The 20,525-nt window shown below is 43.0% G+C and overlaps 1 protein-coding gene across 2 annotated transcripts; it reads right to left on the bottom strand.

The window, feature by feature from the left end:
* Positions 1-9,389: 9,389 nt before the first annotated feature.
* On the bottom strand, positions 9,390-17,250 carry LOC102566627 (perilipin-3-like). 2 transcript variants are annotated; one of them, XM_059724607.1, is made up of 8 exons: positions 17,210-17,250; positions 15,474-15,553; positions 14,618-14,813; positions 13,880-13,962; positions 13,480-13,579; positions 11,843-12,042; positions 11,204-11,332; positions 9,390-10,987 (listed from the first exon to the last, which is right to left on the bottom strand). In XM_059724607.1, exons 2-8 carry the CDS (start codon positions 15,534-15,536, stop codon positions 10,652-10,654), a joined length of 1,107 nt encoding a protein of 368 aa, XP_059580590.1. In that variant the 5' UTR covers positions 15,537-15,553; positions 17,210-17,250; the 3' UTR covers positions 9,390-10,651. The 2 variants fall into 2 exon arrangements, with proteins under 2 accessions (XP_059580590.1, XP_059580591.1); XM_059724608.1 differs by having other exon boundaries at positions 15,474-15,550; positions 17,210-17,249.
* Positions 17,251-20,525: the final 3,275 nt, after the last annotated feature.

Below are 20,525 nucleotides of genomic sequence, written 5' to 3'. Positions count from 1 at the left end.
TGGTCAAACACTAGAACAGGCTACCTAGAGAAGCTGTGGGATCTCCATCCTTGGAAGTTTTCAGGAGTGGATTAGATGGACAGCCCAGGGGTGGTTGGCCAGGATGTGGCTGTAGGTGCCAGGACGGGGCCGGAGCTGTGAGTCAGAGCTTGCACACTGCCCCCAGCCCCAGCCTGCAACCCTGGCTCCAGCTCCAGTGAGAAAAGACATGCTGGGGAGCACAGTGCCTGGCCCCAGGCCACAGCCCCAGCTCCAGTGGCAAAGGCACCATGCCCCCAACACCTGCTCCAGACCTGCCCACTGCTACACACTGCCCTAGCGCAGGTAGAGGTATGTGCGTATATGTGTGCCCCTTGGCACTCCACACCCCCCCCCCCCCCCCGGATTTCCCTAAAATAATTATGGTTACTCTAGTTTAACTACTTTTAACATGTGCAAAATATAACAAGGCCCGAAGGCTTTCATTGAAGATGCTGCTTGTCTTGCTTAGGTTGGCAAAGTAGCTAACAGAGCTTTGTCTGCCCTGAAACTTACTATTTTCCAGGAATTTCATAACTCCTACCTGCTTCTTTCAGTAAAATGCTTCCTTTTACAGAGTGGAGTCTTAACTTCAGTCTCCCTGCTCCTTCACTCACCTTTATTTAAAAATTGGTCACTGTTCCTTACCATTTGAATTCTGCTTTAATACATGGCTTGTAAACCAGGTTTGATCAGGTTTGATGCAGTACAAGTCAAATCCTTCTCTAACAAGCTTAGATGAAATCTAAGGCAACAGAGCTCTGCCTCTATTGATTTTTGTCTTTATAGGGTTGTTTCAAATGCCAGCTTGATGTAAAGCATGTCTGGAGAGAAGAGGTGTTTTCAGCAGAAGCCTCCATTCAATGAGTAGTAACAAATGGCTCAATGTCTATTTGGGAGGAAGTACCAAGTGGGGTTTCCCAAGACTCTGTCTTGGGTCTGGCATTGTTCAACATCTTGAACAACAGATCTGTTCAACAGAAGGTAAAGCAGAGTGGCATCTTTATATATTAACTGGCTCAGAGTCATGAGTTTTCATAATCAACAATTAACTTTGCCAGATTGCCACTAGACAATGATTACTTATTGAAGCTGCCCATTCTTGCTTAAATTAAACACGTTCTTTGTCCTATTCACATTCACATGGAGAAGTTATCTGGGTTGGTGGGAAGGAGGGTAGGGAAGAGGATAAAGAAGGAGGGGAGATTTGTTTTGTTTTCATGTACTCAGTTAAGGGAGTCCACAGTTCCCAATTCATCAGCATTGTCTGATTTTACATCAGTTAGGATTGGGAAAGAATGCTCTCCTCAGTGTTTGGATCATCTTTTATCAGTTTCTTTCTTTGTGGAAGCTATTTATTAGAGCCAATCTAAGCTTGTAGGCCTAAGAAAGTGCTTAAGCAAAGGGAAAATACTTCCAAATATTTTTGTACAATGTTTTGGATTAAAAGCCAGAAACTAGAGCAGGTCAAAAAAAATTCCACGTACTGTTTTTAAATGAAAATAGATTGCAGGGCACAAGAGTACATGAATCTTTTATAGCTTTCTTTCTGCAGGAAGTTTTTGTTTTTCTGAACAATACACATCAAGGAAACTTCCATAGTTCAGAAACAGTCTAACTGATAGAGAAAGGGCTCCAACATGCCTGGGTTTCACTGCCTGTGAAGCTTCAGAGTGCCAATTTAATTAATTATTTTTTCCTTGGCCAAACTGTGGTGTGTGTTTGAACAGAAACAAAAAACCCAGGGAATTTGTTTACCTCAGGGGAAGAAACCATTTAACCTTTTCCCTTCCATTTTCCAGTATGGAAAAAAAAAGTAGGGTACAAGCCCCTAATTTTGAATTTAGATTTCCTTCTGAAGGAAGAAAAAGAAAGTTTCACAGCAAAGCTTTTCTTCTTTCCAACTGTTTCGAGGAAAATGCAACTTTTTGATCAGCCCTATTTACTACTTGTTTCTTTTGCTCTGTGCTACTTTCTTTGCTCCCTGTGATGTATGCGGTACTTCTGCATCACTTTCACAGTTTTGTCTTCTAGTTTCTCCTTCCTTTCTCCATTTCCTTTAATCTGCAGAAGAATCTTAATTTCCTGCACACTACTCCAACATTTACCAAGCACATGGCAAAAGCAGCTGAACTGTCAAACAGTGGAATTCAGTGTGTTCTTCAAACCATTTAGAACATCAATATCTATACCTAAAATGGTAGTTCTATCTGCAATAGTAGCTTTATTAGCTGGAATAAAGTTTGTCTTGAATACCTGTATATAGGGTAGTCCAGGCAGTTCTTCTGACCCTGATTTTTTTGATTGGCTGTGATGAGCTCTCAGCCTTCATAAGATGTGGTAAGCAAGCTTTCCCCTCCCTCTTTTAATCAAATAAAGTCTATTCTAATATTAGTATCTATACTACCTCTGACAAAAAGTGCCTTAAAAGAAATAAAGCTAGCAAAATCAAAAACTCAATAACCAGGAAATACCAATGCTAAGGTTGCATGGGCAATATTCATGTGCTGTGTGTGTATGGTTTAATGCAGTTTAATTACATCACATTATTCCTCTTTCCCCAAGCTCCCTGCCTTATTCAGTGAACTTTGATTTAGGAAGGAATTAGAGTACTGTGTTAAATTAGGCATTCTGTAGAACATTCTGTCTCATTTGCTGCAGTGAGCAGGAAATGCTCATATGCAATAACTAGAGCAAGGAACATCAGGAAGATCTTGTAATTCAGACTGTGGAATACCACCCTGGATTAATAACTAAATTCTCCTTTGACATAGAGTTCCTTTGTGATAAATGGAAAAACATAAATTGTGTGTATATTGAGGGAGGGAAGGAAAAGGTATATTCCCTGCACTCCCTTCCTTTCACACACAGTCAATATTAGTGCTGGTAGATGTTAAAAAAGAAATAAAATTAAAAAAAAATCAGAAAAACCCAACCGCCTGGTGACTTAAAGGCTGTATTCATGGCCTCTGACTGCCCCTACTGCCACACCCATGCCTTGTAAATGTTATGAGTGTAGCAGGCTTGCCTTTTGGAGCTTGGGTTCAGTCCCAGGCTTGAAATCTTGCTGTTTTGATTGGTGGAGCTCATCTCCCAATCAGAAGGCAGCAAGAGGAGTTCAGTCACACTCCCGTCCTGAGGGGAGGGGGAGAGGAGTCTGCCCCCTGCCCCCCTCCGCCCATGGACCTGATTGAAAACTGCAACACTCAGGTCTAGAAGACTTCAGGGGTGGAGCCCTGGAGAGTATAAAAGGAACTGCATACCCAGCATGGGGGAAACACATCCGGGAACAAGAAGAGAGAAGATTGGGGCTTAGAAGAGCTGCTCAGCAGGGCAAAGCAGTAGCCCAGAAGTGCCCCTGAAGACTTCCATCAGCGGGGAATGGTGGATGGCTCCAGCGGCTAGGCTCTTGGTGTGCAGCATGGCACATGGTGTCCAGACCCTGGGAGCTGCATGAGGTGGCTCAGGTCTGCAACCTCTGGCATGTGACCACAGTGCACAGGCTGGTGCATGGAGTAGGACCTTTGGAGCGCTTGGGCAGCTCAGGTCCTCAACCCCAGAACGAGGCTGGGAGCTCAGTGCAGGAGGCGCTTCATGGAGGGTCCAGGAGCAGACCAAGCTTGGTGCTACACGAGGCAGCCCAGACCTCCGACCCATGGCAAAAGGTTGAATCCAGAGAGCCAGATGGTGATTGGGCTACTGAGCCAGCCAACAGGGCCAAGCCAGAGGGCCCAGAAACCCTGCATAGCAGAGCCCTGTTCCAGGGGACAGCGACACCCCCCCCCCCCCCCCGAAGCCCACTGCAGTCTAGAGAACAGCCTGGCACAGAGGACAAGGACCACCCTCCAGGTCTGGGAGCTGTGAGCTGCAGGGAAAGAGGATTCCTACAGGGGAGGGGGAGTCCCCCCTGGTTAGTTAAGGGCTCCTGAAAGGGGAATCCCACTGAGAGGGCCCTGCTAAAGTTATCAGCTTCTTTGTAGGGCTTGGGAAAAGCCCAAGGGCATTGGGGTTTCCTTTGGGATTGAGTTTATCTTTGGGGTTTATCTGTTTCAGATCAGATACTTACCTGTGACTTACTGTATCTGGAGCACTGGTTTTATATCATTTACCCAGAGGCTATTGTTTATGTTACTGATTTAGATATCTTCTAAATATATATTTACATTGTACATATGTTTGTATCCATGTTCCATTCCCTTGTGGTAAGTTAATGTAAATAAATGTGTATATAGTTCAGTCCCCTGACTGTCCTGGCCTGGTTCTATAGGATGGAGGAAAACTGAGCAGTCTGCAGTTCCCACCCTACAGCACACCTGCCAGCTAACAATCCCCTTCAATTGGAGAAGGAGAGTATATACTCAAGTTACCTGGGCTACATGGGTTATCATCTCAACAGGGCGATTTTGGCCAACTTAGTGTTTGGCCTGTCAGGCCTCAAAGCCTTTGTGAGAACTTCAGCCTTCCTGGCCTTGGCTCCTTTTATCTAGCTTGTTCCCTTACCCAATGCCAACTTTCTGGGCACCAGCCCTGGGCTCCTGGCCCCTGTCTCATACTGTCAACTTTCTTGGGCTCTTGTCTCTCATTGGGTTCCACGCTCCTGCTCTTGCCCTTCCTGGGTCCCTGCCCTGGCCTCAGGCTGCCTCTATATTGTCCTGCCTGGTTCAGGCTCTTGCCTTTTAGGCTTCAGCTGGCCTGCCTAGTATTCAGCCCAGTAGGGCTCAAAAGCTCCTGTGCCCTTTAAGTCCTCTTGTACCTTGTACCCTCTGGTGGGACTCAAAGCTCAGCATGCCCCTCAAAGTACCTCCTTCGCTTCCTCCCCACCTCCTTGTAGTCACTCCCTGCCCACTGGTTAAAATTAGAACATAAATGCAAGTTGCCACTTTAGACCAACCTTCCCCCCCGCCCCTTTCTGAGTGAGCAAAAGTTATGATCCATCCCTTCAAAAAAAAAAAAAAAGCACCCCCCCCCTAAAAACTCCTCCAAAACAAACAAGCTATTGCTTTAAACAAAGCCTTCTCTCATGCCAAGTAAACTCAAGAGCCATCCTCCACCCACCCTTTAGATGTTCTGGCTCCTGCAAAGGCTTCCTGAGCAGCCACTCTCCCCGCAGAGAACTTGGCTTTCAGCAAGGGCTGCCCTGCCTCCCAGGCATTCCTGTTATCTAACCCCCACCCCCTCCCACCCCGCCCCACTACCTTCTCTGAGTCAGGTTTGCCCTGAGGTCTAATGAGCTGCTTGGTCCTCCTTACTGCTGCTAAGATCCATAGCCTGCAGCCCTTATCTTGGCTGCTTCTTTACTTGCACAGAAGACTGGTTAGTTGTAGATCTCCCTTTCTAGGGACAGAGCCTCTGGCTCTCTTACATTCACTAAGAAATATTAAGTGAAGGCAAGGACCTGATCAGGAAACTAATTAAAGGTGTGACTCCATATATGTTTTCTCTACTAAGCAGAATGCTAGGAGATGGGTACTTAGTGAGGAAGGTGAGGAGACACAAGGTGGAGATTTTAAGACTTCCTCCTGTAGTAGGAAGTTGGTTGCAAAGTTTGCTTGGTATTCCAGTGAAGACAGGATTTTACCACATGAACGGCTTCATTTAAAGGAATTGCATAGAGGTTTTGTTTATTGATACAGTTCAAGAGAGGGAGAAGTTTGAAAATCATGAGGTCTCTATTACACAGCCCTTTTGCAGAAGAGGTTTTGGCACTCTTAGATATACTGGTTGCATTTAAGGGTGGTGTACTTTCTGAAGAAAAAGTAGATGAGCATTTTATTCCATCTTTATAATTAACAGAAATTAATTTCCTTGGTGGACACTTGTCCTTTTACAGTGAACAAAAAGACCTGCAGGGTGGGGGGGGGGGGGGGAGAAAAGAATTCCCCATCTTCAAGGTAGATCTGTCCTTTAAAAAGCAAGTTTAGGACGTTGCCCCTGCCCTTCCCACACCTTAAAAAAAGATTTGTACTCCCCCCCAGCCTTCTCAAAGCATGATTATCCTATAAGTTTTACACATCTCCTTACCTTATGCATGAGAATGAGAGTGCATTCTGATACAGGAGACTATGTCAGAAGTATTACCAAAGTTTAGATCCATCACATCCACTGCACTCATGCATGTGCTAAGTCTATTGCCTTGTCACAAGGCAGCAATCAGGTTGGTAGGCTGACTTCATCTTGATAAATCCACGATGGCTGTTCCTTATCACCTGCTTCCCCTTAGGAGTGTTACAGGCTGATTGTTTTGTTACACGGTCCAGTATCTCCCAGCCATGAAAGTTAAACCAATCACTTTAATTCCCTGGGTCCTACTCTCTTAGGAGAGGTAAGAAAGATGAGCAACAACAGTGCAATTTTCCAGACATCACAGGTCTGCATTTACCTCAATGATTTTCTCACACATAATAGGCGCTGCCTCTGCAATTATTTCAGCCAACTCTTTGAGTACACTAAAACAAATCTTGTATGGCCCTCCTGATTTAGAAAAGCTAGATATTTTCATGTAATCCTTAACTTGTTCTTTCCTCTTCTAGGTTATCTTTGCATCCTGATCCCTGATGCCAGTTGTGGTCAGCATCTGACAGTTCATAATTGTGAAAGATGAAGTAAAAATATGAAATAACTTAGCCTTCTGCACATGGTCTTTATTAGCTTTCCCTCTCCATTCACTATGTTCTCCTTGGGTCTTGCTTCTAATTTGCTTGTAGAATACTTTGCTGTTTTTGTAGGCCCTGCTGGCTGTAGCTTCATTTGTACCTTTGCCTTCCTGCTGCTGAGTCTTGTAAACTTTTCTCTCATTGTTAGTAAAATGGCCAAGTTTCACCTTTTTACAAATGTTCTTATTCTATTAACTTACTGAAGAGTGGATTGTGTAGCCAAACAGGAGTTTGCTCTGCTTTTGGTACTTCCTTCACATCAGGATAGCATGCTCTTGTGCCCCCAGTGTTGTCTCTAAAGTAGAATTAGCTCTCCTGATCTGCTTTCTCTATGCCCACCTTTCTTAGGCATGTCTCCTACAGGATTCTGCTCAGCAGTTCTGACTTTTCCAAAGACTAAAACTTTTTTATTCTGCTTTTCATCCTTCCCTTAGGATCAAGAGGAATGAGTTGACAATCAATCAATTCATTAACATTGTCCTCCCTGTTCAAGTTTTCAGCCACTCCACCCCTGTTAATAAGCAGCAAGTCAAGAAAAGTATTTCCTCCATTGGTTTTTCCATCATTTGCCCCTAGAAATTGCAAGTTGCCACTTTAGACCTACCATAATCCAACCCCCAACCGAGTTTTCATTCCCAGATGATATTGTAGTAATTGGACCGGCCCACCCCGCTGGTATTTGGATATTTAATTTGGTGGTACAATCTATGGCAAATACCAACTAAAACATCCATGCCACTTCACACTTTTACCTTAGGCCAGAGACTTTAGATTGGCTTCATCCTAAAATAGGAGGTAACCTAAGCAGACACTTGTTTTGGACTATAGATATCTCCCCACTTCAAATCAGAAGATTTGTGTTTCCATTCCCACCCTTACCAGCCCCTTTCCATCTTTGTTTTAGAGTGATAGTCTCCATCTTGCCTGACCAAACTAGTCTCTTTTTATGAGCAGGTTATGAAATGCCTGGACACAGGAGGAGGGGTGGATGTTGTATACTTAGACTTCAGGAAGGCCTTCGATACGGTATCCCACCCCATACTGGTGAACAAGTTAAGAGGCTGTGACTTGGATGACTACACAGTCCGGTGGGTGGCGAATTGGCTGGAGGGCCGCACCCAGAGAGTCGTGGTGGATGGGTCGGCTTCAACCTGGAAGGGTGTGGGCAGCGAGGTCCCGCAGGGCTTGGTCCTTGGACTGATACTCTTTAATGTCTTCATCAGCGACTTGGACGAGGGAGTGAAGTGTACTCTGTCCAAGTTTGCAGATGACACAAAGCTATGGGGAGAAGTGGACACACCGGGGGGCAGGGAACAGCTGCAAGCAGACCTGGACAGGTTGGACAAGTGGGCAGAAAACAACAGAATGCATTTCAACAAGGAGAAATGCAAAGTGCTGCACCTAGGAAGGAAAAATGTCCAGCACACCTACAGCCTAGGGAATGACCTGCTGGGTGGCACGGAAGTGGAAAGGGATCTTGGAGTCCTAGTGGACTCTAAGATGAACATGAGTCGGCAGTGTGACGAAGCCATCAAAAAAGCCAATGGCACTTTATCATGCATCAGCAGATGCATGACAAATAGGTCCAAGGAGGTGATACTTCCCCTCTATTGGGCGCTGGTCAGACCGCAGTTGGAGTACTGCGTGCAATTCTGGGCGCCGCAATTCAAGAGGGAGGCGGATAGCCTGGAGAGGGTCCAGAGAAGGGCCACTTGTATGGTTAAGGGCCTGCAGACCAAGCCCTACGAGGAGAGACTAGAGAAACTGGACCTCTTCAGCCTCCGCAAGAGAAGGTTGAGAGGCGACCTTGTGGCTGCCTATAAGTTCATCATGGGGGCACAGAAGGGAATTGGCGAGTATTTATTCACCAAGGTGCCCCTGGGGGTTACAAGGAACAATGGCCACAAGCTAGCAGAGAGCAGATTTAGATTGGACATTAGGAAGAACTTCTTCACATTTCGAGTGGCCAGGGTCTGGAACGGGCTCCCAAGGGAGGTGGTGCTCTCCCCTACCCTGGGGGTCTTCAAGAGGAGGTTAGATAACCATCTAGCTGGGGTCATCTAGACCCAGCACTCTTTCCTGCCTATGCAGGGGGTCGGACTCGATGATCTATTGAGGTCCCTTCTGCCCCTAACATCTATGAATCTATAAGTATTTGTAGGGAAAGAGTTTTATATTTTATGCATCAGTACTTAGAGGCTTGTTGATGAAGCATTATTGGCTGGTGGGTTGGGGACCTTCTACCAGCCTCCCTCCACAGTATCCAAGTTTTCTTCTTTGGCCATGTTTTTCTAGTGGACCTTTCCACAAATCTTTGAAGCTTTTGTGCACAATGCCAATGGATTTCCTCTTTTCATAGATGTACCTCAACACAGTTGCATGCTCCTCTTGCTCCTACCTATTCTCCTGAGGAAAAAAAGTAGCCTCCTCCCTCCCCAACAAATTCCCTATAGAAGTAGTGTTCAATTCCCCCCACCCTAGAGAGCTAAGTGGGCAGACCCTGGCCAACCTGTGGGCTGGATCCAGCTCTTGGCCCTAATTCCATGCGTGGGATGGATGTAGCAGGGCCCCATCCAGCCATGTAGAAAGGGGAAAGAGAGAGTAACCTCATCCCAAATCAACTGCATAGGGAATAGATGTGGTGGTGGGGTGGGGTGGGGTAGCGTGGCCTGATTTTAAGAATCAGCAGCCTATGCTCAATTGTGGGCAGAGTGCAATATCCCCAAAATGAGCAACTCACAACATATCCCATTGATTATCTTAGAGACCTTGATTGATCTCAGTAGCAGCATACAATAATTAGGCAGCAAACAAAGGCTGTCACCGTATACTATGCCCCAGGGATGCACACAAGACGACCCATGTCTGGTCAGCACATGATTGTCTTCTGCTGAACTCTTGCTTCAGTTTGTAGTAGTCTCCTCTGGAGGTAGTTGCTGAGTATTAAACACACCCTTTCTTTGTTCCTCTCCATTATTACACCTTTAGGCCATTCATTATGTACTGAGCTGGTGCTCATTCAGTGGTGGTCCAGTTTGATGCACCTGGTCCAGCAAATGGGAGGTACTGTCTACATTTGTTTCATGAACTAGGTGTCTGGTAGTAGTTGGAATCTTTCCATCCCTATATGACCACATAACTCATTTGCTGGGTCTTGGTTTCAATAGTACTTGGCCTGCTTAGGATAGGTACCCTTCCTTGCAACAGGGAGTCAGCAACTTAGCCACCATGTTTGGAGTAGTGAGCTGTTAAGGTAGCAACAAAGCCCACACCATAGAGCCCAAACTAGACAGAAACCATTACAAACCTACACCCAAGAGTGACTAAGACTTCCCTCTTCTCCCAAGAGATTTTTAAAAATGCAACTCCCTTATTGCTAGCTTGGTTGCTGGTTTCTGTCATCACTCTCCAAAAAGGGACTACTGACTTGCCTGACTAGCCAAGTGTCATCCCACTCTGTACTGAATCTAGTAGGCCTTCAGCTATCACTGTTCAGTTCTGTAAGGGCAGAGAACAAGCAAGTTCCTTTATATTACAAGAAGAGGGTATATTTATCTGCAGAAGAGCCAGCTTAAGGCTTTAACAATTTTTATTTAGATATACATTTCTTCCAGGAATGGCTCTCAGTCCCTCATTCTTCACTTTTGCCCAGTATAGTTGGAAAAACAGTTTCCCTTTCAGCATCAGAAGCATTTTGATCTACCCTATAAATGCACCTAATCCTGGTCAGGAATTAGATACATACAGAAACATTGTATGTGTGACCAAGCCTACATGTGATTTCACAACTATGAACAAATGAATTTCATGGCAAGAGGGAGTTCTAGATGCATTTAATTGTGCAGATTTTCTACTTCTCCAATATCCTTCCAGGCCACAAGTCAACATTCCACAGGGCACAGAACTCGCTCATGTACCTTGCAAGGAGCTAGACATTCATCATTTATTACCAGAAAGTCAAAGATTGTCTAGTCCTTCACCTAGTCATCCTCTACATGCTCTCCAGCTGGAGTAAAGGGTCCTACAAGCCAGGTAAGGGGCATGTTATGCACCACATACTCCAGCAGCTCATCCAGACACCGACGTATAGCAGCCACCTTCTCTCTGCTCTGGGAGAGGAGATTGCTAGAAAGATCATGGAAGGAAGCAGCACTGGAGAAAGCAGCATTAAGGTCTTCTATGTTGCCTTTGATTTGTTGGACCTGGTTGTAAACACTGGCTGGGAGGCCCTGGATATTGGACATTAGGGTAAGAGAGGTGGCCTCCAAGTGCTGGATAACTCTGCAGGCTACAGTCAGAGCTTGAGATTCAATCATCTGTAAGAGACAAAATTGGTAGTTTGGAAGTGAAGGTGACAGGAGTCTTTCTAGGTTTAATGCCCTGTAGTTAGGAGTGTATGAAATGCAAAGCCTCCCTAGGAGCTCTTCAATAAAACCTAGTTCTGTACTTCTATTGCTAGATGCCCTTCCTAGAGGAAGCATTAGCTGTTACTTAGGACAAACACCCAGTCACCTTGGACTACTTTAGTATACCTCTGGTTGTGCAGGTATGTTGTCCTCACTCATTCCTGGCTGTTTCCTGAGCCAGGCCAGCCACATCTGGTTCATCTTCTCATGGCCATTTTGAAGCTTCTGGTCCACAGCCTGCTTAACACAATCCATCTGAAAAATATTAAAAATAAAAAAAGAGGAATGAGCTACTTGAAGGTCTGACTTCAGGTGAGAAGAGGAGGGAATTCAGCCTTCTTAGCAAGTTTTATGGCCCAAAGCACACTGAATGGATTTTAGACCATGCTGGACCCACCATGGCAAAACCTGCCAAACATCTCCACCCTCCCCCCCCCCACCAGCTACATCAGCATTCCTGGATCTTACACCTGGGCCTCCAGAAATGTAATCTCTCCCCTCCAGTGCAGCAAATACCCAGATGGAAAAACTATGAAGGAGAAACCAAATTACTTTCATTCTGGTATTTTTTATTTTTTTTTAAAAAAAAAACAACAAGGAAGTTGACAGAAGTCTTACAAAAAAGGTGTTTGAGCAGATGATATCCACCCTACCTAAGTAGGGAGAAAGAAGAAAAAAGGAGTTATACCTGGGAAGAGGTAGCCACTCTAGGCAAGCAGTTAAGAGAAAGCATGCATTTAGTGACAAGTATCTGTTTTCTCCTACCAGGTCAATTGTTTGCGAAAGCTGAGACAGGGCTTCCTGGGTGCTTTGCCCACATAGTTTCAGCTTGCCCAGTGTGTGCAGATAGGCACGATGGCGGAGTTTGGTTGAGAGAGAGCCCAGACACACATAGTAACTTTTCTGCTGTTTTTGCTCTTCAATGGAAGCCATCTCAAACCCCTTCAGTGATGATGCAAGCTTCACTGAAGAACAATAAGAACAAACTTTTAGCTGGGCATAAATAGAAGACCACAAATGTAATCCATTTGCAAATTTTACATCTGGTACTGAATTTTTTTTCTGGGCTGCATTTCCAGCTGAGCATCCATGGATTTCCCTGGGCATGCTCCAAGGGCTAAATAATCTAAATCGACTTCAGTTAAAAGTCAAGTAGGTTACAGGTGGGAACAGGGATTAGGACTTCACTAAGTGACCAGATCAAAACTGATCACACCAGGAGAATCAAAAGCTGGTACTTGAGATTAGATATATAGTTTCTCTTTTTTGGGGTGCATGGTTGACTCCTCCCTTCCTCTTCCCCCCCCCCCCCCAAACACCTCCAACACTTCACTTGGTTCCACATAATACCCAAGCTATAACTGCAATAGCTCCTACTTCCAGCCAGAAAAAAAAAAAAAAAAAAACCACCCCAAAAAGCCAAGGACTGCAAGAACAAGCTTAGTTTATTTATTTATCATAAAACACAGAACAAAACCCAACAGTTTCTTCTTACCAAATTATTTTGGGTTTTGCTTGCAAAAAACAAACAAACAAAAACAAAAAAACAAAACAAATGGATAGCTTAACCAGAGCATCCTCTCTTCAAGAGAAAAAAAAACAAACACAAACCCAAACCAATCCCTTTACCAGATCTAGAAGCCATTGCCATTTCATTCATGCCCTGAAGTTACACAATTTGCAAGTTAACAAACTACACTGCCACTGGACTGTCCCAGGGCTAATAGGTGGGTTGAGCAGCAGTCCCAGAGTACTGCCTTGGCTGGCAAGTGCCCTACTCTGAGGGTCTTCTTCTCCACTACCGCTTTTAAAAGTGGGAGTACCCAAACTTCTCACGCTGGATCTGAGCCACAAGCCTCCTTGCAGGCCAGATCTGTAGGTTGGCTACTTGCTTTAGTAGAGGCAATGCAAGCAGCAGAACAAGCTGAGCAAGGGCTGTACCAACATATGTTCAATAGGCCTCCAGGGTCCCAGATTCTGTGCCAGACCCCACCCTTCACTAGCCCACCAGTTGCCCAGCAGGTTATGGGTGGCTCCATTGGCTATACATTTGATACCTCTAGTTAAGCCATATTTTGTGGCAGAGGTATTCAATGGTGGCCTCCATTGACAAGTATGGAAGACCACACCAGGCTTTTAAAAAATAAAAAAACAAAAACAAAAATTCAGAGATTAAACTGAGCAGCTCCAGAAATTCAAGGACATTCATCTTCTTAGTATGACAGTGCAGTACTCCAAGCATAATGACCCAATTCCTCATATGTGATTGGCAGGTAGTGGTCCACCAGCTCCTCAGATTTCTCCAGCAGTGCATCAATACCACTTGCAACTTTGTGTGCCACACTTGATTCCATTATTTTAATCAATGCCACTAGCCACCATAGATTTTGTGGCATCCATACTATTTTGCACAGCATCTTTAGCCATGTCCATCATTCCAGTGACAGAAGCAAAAGATACAGTTACTGTGGAAACAACTAGCTCCTTGCCATCTGAGATCACCTAGGAAGGGAGGACAAGGGACATGAGAGAAAGAAAGAAAAATTATTAAGTTTTAATAGGGGCACATGCACACCTGCATTGGAATCCCAAAGCTGAATTTGCTACCCATCTTTTATTCAACCTGTTCATTTGAGCAGCTTATTACTCCAACATATGTTGCAATGTGCCCATTTAAGTCTACTCTTACAGAGAGCCCTTGGACAGGAGGATTGACTACTTAGAGCACAGCATGTGTGGCAGGTGCCAAAGGGGCTACTGCAGGCTACTTTCCAGTAGTTTCCCCAAGAAGTAATCAATTACCTGGTCAGCTGGCTGTTGAAGAATTGGTAGTTTTTTCTCTAGCTTGTCCAAGCTCTTGTGGGCATATTCATCTGCTGCTGCAACTGTACAGAAAAAAAAAAAAAAAAAGGTGTCAGATTTAATCTCTTAGAACTCATTGCTGTTTTATTCAGTGCCAAATCTTACTTGGAAGTAGGACAAGAGTTAAAATAAAAAAAAGGCCATTTATACACACATTCCTCTTTTTATTTGGGGGTCAGTCTCTTCTGTGTTTAGGTACATTCTGTCCCCTTGGAAAGGGTGGTGGCGGGGAAGGGAGGAAGTCTCTCTTCAGGAGAATTTCGGGTAGTTCTGTGGGGCCACAGATAATTTGGCAGGGAAAAAAAAATGTCAGGGAACAAGAGGAATTGGTCATGGAGTCTAGGGATCCAGGGGCTCACTGGCTTTAGAATCCATGACTGAGCTGGTTTCAGGGGGTGCTCCAAGAGACTGTGTAGGGGTGGGGGATGCAGGGGAGGAAGAGAATCCCCAAGCAGGTGCTCCCCTGTGGAACTTGACAGCATTGGACCGAATGAATTGTAAAGGTGGAAGGGATCTCAAGCGTCCTTTAGCCCAAACAACAGGGTCCTTTGTTCTACTTGGAGGTGCAGAGCTAACATACATTAGCATCATATGCTTTTCTAGCTTCATTCAGGGAAAGAAAGCGGTCATTATACACTATAAATGAAAGTCTCCTGTAACCTGCATTGATTTACTCACTGTGAGGTTCAAGTTTGATCAAAATTGGTTGCACAGTACCAGCTGCAGCAATGGCAATTGTCTTCACTCCAGTCTCTGCAGCATCACATACCGACTTGATGAGTGGATGGTTTTCTTTGGTAGCAGTGTATGCATCAGAGACCTTGTCATAAGTTGAGCTGACCAATGGTAAGCTTGTCACTCTGCCTACTACACACTGGAGAAGGTGTCGGGGAAGATAGATTTAGAACCCATCAGATTTGAGTACTTTTCTTCATATGATATTTTCTACACCAGACAATTCCTTAAGGCTTTTGCATGAGATCTTTCCATTTGTATCACTGCACAATGGTCAGAAGCATTGTACTACCAAACCATGTACTTTAATGATAATCAAGTCCTCCCCCCCCCCCCCCCAGTCATTGGTGTTGAAATTCTGCCCCTTTATAAAGAGAGATATCCCTAAAAATACTTTTTGGATTAAGAGACATGCATGGCTGTCCTAGTGGGCTTTTCAGTTTATTTTTTCCAGCCTTTAAGAAGTGTCAAGAAGTCATTTTTGGATTTAAAATGAGTTTCTAGCTACACCTGCAGGCAGTGTTGAAATTTGCTTTCAACATTTATTACTAGCAAGTGTCAAGTGTACTTCAGCCAACTATATGCAAGCCAAAATATTTTTCATGGTCAAGTCTTACATAATTGATCAGTTTGTTCCCCAGCTGAATTAGCATTGAGGCCCCCCAACAAGCTACTAACATGTAAATTCCAGCACAGCTCTTAGAGGAAGAGTCAATATACTCCTTCAGAGAGCCATCCAGACAGATGCTGGTTACAGCCCAGTTGGCCCCCACTTGATCAACAAGTCTGCTATACCTACCTGATGCTCCTCATTAGTCGTCTCACAGGAAGCAACAGTCACTTTGTTTTGGTCAGAAGACATGATAAAGGCAGATGCTACTGAAAGACAGGAAAGAGGCAAGGTGAATCAGTTCCATTTCCCTGCACTGTTCTTTGTCATGTCACATGCTGAACTACAGAGTAATAGGATGATTGCCATCTCTGGATTCTCTCCACCTGGTCAACATTTGCTGAATGAGCCATTAGGAAGCAGCTAGTGATAAAAATGCATTAGTATGTAAGAGGACCTGCTCTGCCAGGAAAGGATATCATCACCATCAAATTTCTGGAAAGATTCATGCATTTGAAGTCTTTGACACATGATCCATCATGTCCAATTCCAGCAAACTAGCTGGTTTCTTTAAGTTCAGTCCTTTCAATCAAGGATATGCCTATGCTAATGCCTTAATTGGTTAATTGCACCAACTCCAGTCTTCTTGTCTGGCAAAGACTGCTCTCAAGAGGTATATCTTGTTAAAGAGACATCCCATATATATGCAGCTAAGGGCACTACAGCAATGCAAGCTCCTCAAAAGAACAGCTTTGCTTAATCATATTAGATAAGCATCTCTGCCTGTACTTAGCAGAATAAGATGATAGGTGCATACATTAAATGGAACCGTATCAAATTATTCAAGACATTCTTATGCTGCTTCTAGTTATGGTACAGTATTCTTCTTGTTGCCATCTTAGTTTTCAGACCTGCATGGAACAATTTCTCCCATTTTGTAGGTCATCTGATCTTCCTTCCAATATGCATTATTTTCCTTGACTTAATTTTAAAAAAGAAAAAGAAGTCGCAGAAGAGACACCAAGCTTGGACTAGATAGGTCTTGGAGACTTGAGGAGTCCTTTTCTGACTAAGGATCCAAGAGCACCAGATGGGTTGTTCCAAGTTGACATGCCAGTGTATGGCCCTCTTAAGACATTAACTGCTGAGGTTATCGTCTAAAGCATGATCCACGTGCATCCCTTTTGTTATTATCATGCTTGTTTTTCAGCACAGTAGTAAAAAGCATATTGTGCCAAGTTTCACAGGCAGGTTGTTAGCCTTCTTTTTAAGAAGGCAGGAGACATTTCTGTTAGTCAATTCCACCAGATCATATTTTTAAATAGTTATAGTGTCTAGATACTGTGGAAACCAAATTATTTCTCTTCCTATTAAGACTCTAAGATAAATCTAGAAGTGACTAGTATTTGAGATCATCTTGTAACAGGAGAACTAGAATAATTAATTTTTCTTGGTTTGCTGGCCAAACACTTCAGGTCAATCAAAAGCAAAACAACTTTAGGTTTGACTTGCTGAAGCAGAAATACCATTTTTAAACTTTTGTTTAGCCTTAAAGTCATGAATTTGAGCAATTAAAAAAAGGCATGATAGTACGACTTAAGCGTCCCCTCCCCATTTTTGGCAGAACTGCCTTTTTGGTGGATAAAGGTTTGCCTAGAAGATATATAGTTTCCAACATGAACAGATGTTTTATTTCTTCTTACATGTTTTGCAAATTCATGATAGCCTTTCAAGGCAATATTCTATTAGCAGAAGTTTGTTTCAGATTAACTGGCCAATTAGATAGATTGAACTTCTTATTGATTTCTTTTTAAATCAATGTAAGAAAACACCATTTGTAACCCAGAGAAAAAAGTAGCAAAAAATCAATTGCATGTTTCATATTTTTCATCCCCAAACACAATACTTAAAATCAACCCTCTTACCTCAGTTTCCTTTAACTTCTATGTACTGTAGCATAGAAGGTGCTAGCTCCATTGGCCCTTATATGAGGCTGGTGATATCATCACAGGTGTGGCAAATCGGACAGAAAACCATATAGCAAATGTACTCTTCACCTCTACTTGGGGTGTATTGGAGTTGAATTTTTGTCTTGGCTTATGCTTCTTTGGCTATTGTAGTTTAATCATTTGCTGTTACATTCAGCCTGGAGAAAAATAAGTTTCAGGAGCTTAAAGGTACTGAGACATACAGAAAGGTCTAGTGTTTTTTACCTGCTGTATGGACCATGTTCTGATAGGATTTCAGGTAAGGTGACCTTACCACAAGCAAAGCAAAGGACTAAAGTAAAGCAAGGTGATTCAAATAGGGATGGAAATTTTGCAAAATGTGTTTTGTGGCTAGGGTTCATCTCAAAACAGCTTGAAACAGGATGTTGTTCAGTGAAAGAAAGATATTCTTTTCCTTGCCAACTAAGGTTTCTTCAACTTTAAACCAGGGAAGTTTACCTGTATACTTTTCCTGGCATATCTTGTCAGGGCCAGGACACCCGGTAGGTAATACAGTGTTTAGTGGAAAGGGATCTCAAAGCACTGAGACCTAGTATAGCACAGAAATGTAGATTGAGTATTAGGTTTTAGTACTACCACATTACTAGAGTCAAGAAAGCTGAAAACTCCTTGAAGGTGTCTTTACAGATAGCTCCCAATGGATTTCTTTTCCTATAACCAATGGACAAGTGTGTGAAGCAGCTACTGTTGTGACAGTCTTCTAGTCTGTATATTTGCCATGCAGTTTTCCATCAATCTGGTTCATGGGGGCTGCAAGTGTACTGATAGGATTGCTCTCGGAAGAGATAACTGCTAAACTTTCTCACCTAACCTGGCTTGCATTTATCTAGGTTGAGTCAGTAAAGAGTTAATTAGAAAATCTGGGAGGTACAGCCAGCTAAAAGTTATTAGTCACTCAGGACCACCTGTCTCATAAATGGCTGGGCAGGCAGAGTGGTTTAGACTTTACTTGGATAGTGAATGGAGTTCTAGGTTTGGGAAGAAAATGTGCCTATTTTAGAAAGAACAAGGTTGTTTATTTTGAGAAGGTTTTATAATATGAAGGGGAGTAATCATCTTTATTGCTTGCTTTGTTCCTGCACATCTGAGAGAAAATACAGTATGGTTTCTAGTTTTAGTTCCTGTGTGTTTTGAATGTCATGATGGATAGTATGCCTTGATTACTCTTATTATCATTATTTTTTTTACCCTTTAAAATGTGAGACCTGCTTCTTCCCTTCATGTTTCTGGCTGTGAGAGTTGTGGAGAAAATGTTGAAAAAGCAGCTTATGAGAGCTCACAGACTGAAGAAACATTTGGAGGTTCTCTTTATTTATCAAGATTAAAGATCGTTGGGTCTAAAAAAATCATAACTTCTTGAGCTCTGACATGATTTTTTTTTTTTTATATGCGTAGTGTTGTCACCAGTGAATTTTTTTTTAATGGATTTCACTTTAAATAAAAATATTCTTGGTGGTAAATCCTAAAATAATCTGTACTTTAAGTGTTTCAGGGGATAGTCTGAGAGAAACCGATAAGAGCTGAAAGGGAGTAGTAAAAAGTATTTTCCATTTCACATGCTGACCTCAGAAGAGCACTTGTATTAGCTATCTGAAAAAAGCTTCTGGGCACAAATGTTCAACCAGGATGTATCTTCTAACTAAATTGAACTCTTCCAGTGGTCTGATCATAAGGCACTGCATTGGTAGAGAAGAGGCTTAAGTAGATTTCTGTGGCTTGCGTATCCTCTTACTTACACTAGTTGTGCAGATTTTGATTTATATCAAATTAAGTTACAAATACATTGAGCGCCTGTACTCAGCATTACTTAGCTCCTTGTGATACTACTGGGATAAGTGGCAAAACCTCCACCTGCAATGTTGTATATGATTCTAGGTTCCCACAAAAGCAGGTGTGAGTTTTATTGTATATTGCATGCATCACAAGCAAGCTAACTACTACTTCCCTTTCTCTTATCTGAGGATGGATTGTGCTTCATCCTTCATCTCTCTGTCCAAGGTGGCTCCATGATTTACCTGCTTTACATCTTCTCTGTCACAAAATGGCTAACTTTTTTTAATAAAGGCAAAGGGAATTACATTTTAAATTATTTGTATTCAACAGTCTGCCAGTTGGTGATTAGTAAGTTGTGAAGCTAAGACTAAGAGAGACTCTTGTAGCAGAGCCTGTGTAACAAGGAGACTGGGTGGCCTTAGCATAATAGGTGGAGGGAATCTATGCTTCCCTCTACACTGCTGTGACACTAGTTTTGTAACCAGCAGAAGAGGTCTTCCTAGTGTGGTATTTAGCAGTGGATATTACTGTGACACCAGTTGTAGTGTACCAACCCATGTCCAGTGTCTGAAATAGCAAATAAATGTGGGGTGGGAAGCTGTGTCCCCAAGAGAAAAGATCTCTAGATACCTCCTGCATTTGTTTAGAACAGGCAAGAACTGCTAGTTCCATATATACCCTCTTCCACAAAGAAGTTTTAACCATTCCAACTATATGGGTATTATTTTCAAGAAAGGAAATTGAATACAATTTGTGAAGTGCAAGTAAAAGTGCATCTAGCGTGCTTTGCCTAAAATCCATTGTTGTTTTTTTGTTTGGTTTTTTTTTTTTTTTTTAAATGGGAGAGAAAATAAAATCTCTGTTTTGAATGCCCTTATGCTGCATATAATGTTCAAGTCATTTTATTTAGCAAAAATATTTTCCTGTTGTAGGGGATAATATGTGAAAAGGTTAAGGCAGGCTGGTATGAACTGTCTTGCAGGAATACGTAGTAGTCAAAACTGGTGTTGTTGAATGAAAACCAACACACTGGTTTTTGAAATCTGACTGCATTTTCCTTTTACTCTCGGGTATCTGGAGGAGTTCAGTATCAAATAGTGATTTTTCAGTCCTGACCTGTCTGACATCTTTTACAAACCTCTCATTGTTAGTATGACATTTTGGAAAATGACCATAAGCAGCTTATGAATTGTTTGATGTTCCTTACTCTGTATGTGTGTGTCAGACTGCAAGCTCTAGTTTGACTGTGGAGCTTATCTTCTGTCTCCTTTGGCTTTTGGGGAGGGAGGGGTTATCTGTTGTATTTTTTGTTTTTTGTTTAGTGTTACTTTCATGTTGGATTAAACTTCCTGAGAATGGTGACGGGGACATCAAACCACAGTTGTTATATCAGACCTTGATAGTCCTCTATTCATGTAGAAGCTCTCTTGGACAAAAAATTAGCTTGGGCAAATCAGGA

The sequence above is a fragment of the Alligator mississippiensis genome, chromosome 3, assembly GCF_030867095.1.
Source record: "Alligator mississippiensis isolate rAllMis1 chromosome 3, rAllMis1, whole genome shotgun sequence".
Classification (NCBI taxonomy): Eukaryota; Metazoa; Chordata; order Crocodylia; family Alligatoridae; genus Alligator; species Alligator mississippiensis.
The sequence above is the reverse complement of the archived record's forward strand: the minus strand, read 5'-3'. Positions and strand labels throughout refer to the sequence as shown.

What these genes read in the sequence shown, in the direction of transcription:
- LOC102566627 (XM_059724607.1), bottom strand. Translation starts at nt 15,536, where the DNA reads ATGTCTTCTGACCAAAACAAAGTGACTGTTGCTTCCTGTGAGACGACT. An exon ending in TTTCGCAAACAATTGACCTG is followed by an intron (nt 11,333 to 11,842) that starts GTAGGAGAAAAC and finishes AATATTTTTCAG; the next exon opens with ATGGATTGTGTTAAGCAGGC. An exon ending in ACATACCTGCACAACCAGAG is followed by an intron (nt 10,988 to 11,203) that starts GTATACTAAAGT and finishes TGTCTCTTACAG; the next exon opens with ATGATTGAATCTCAAGCTCT.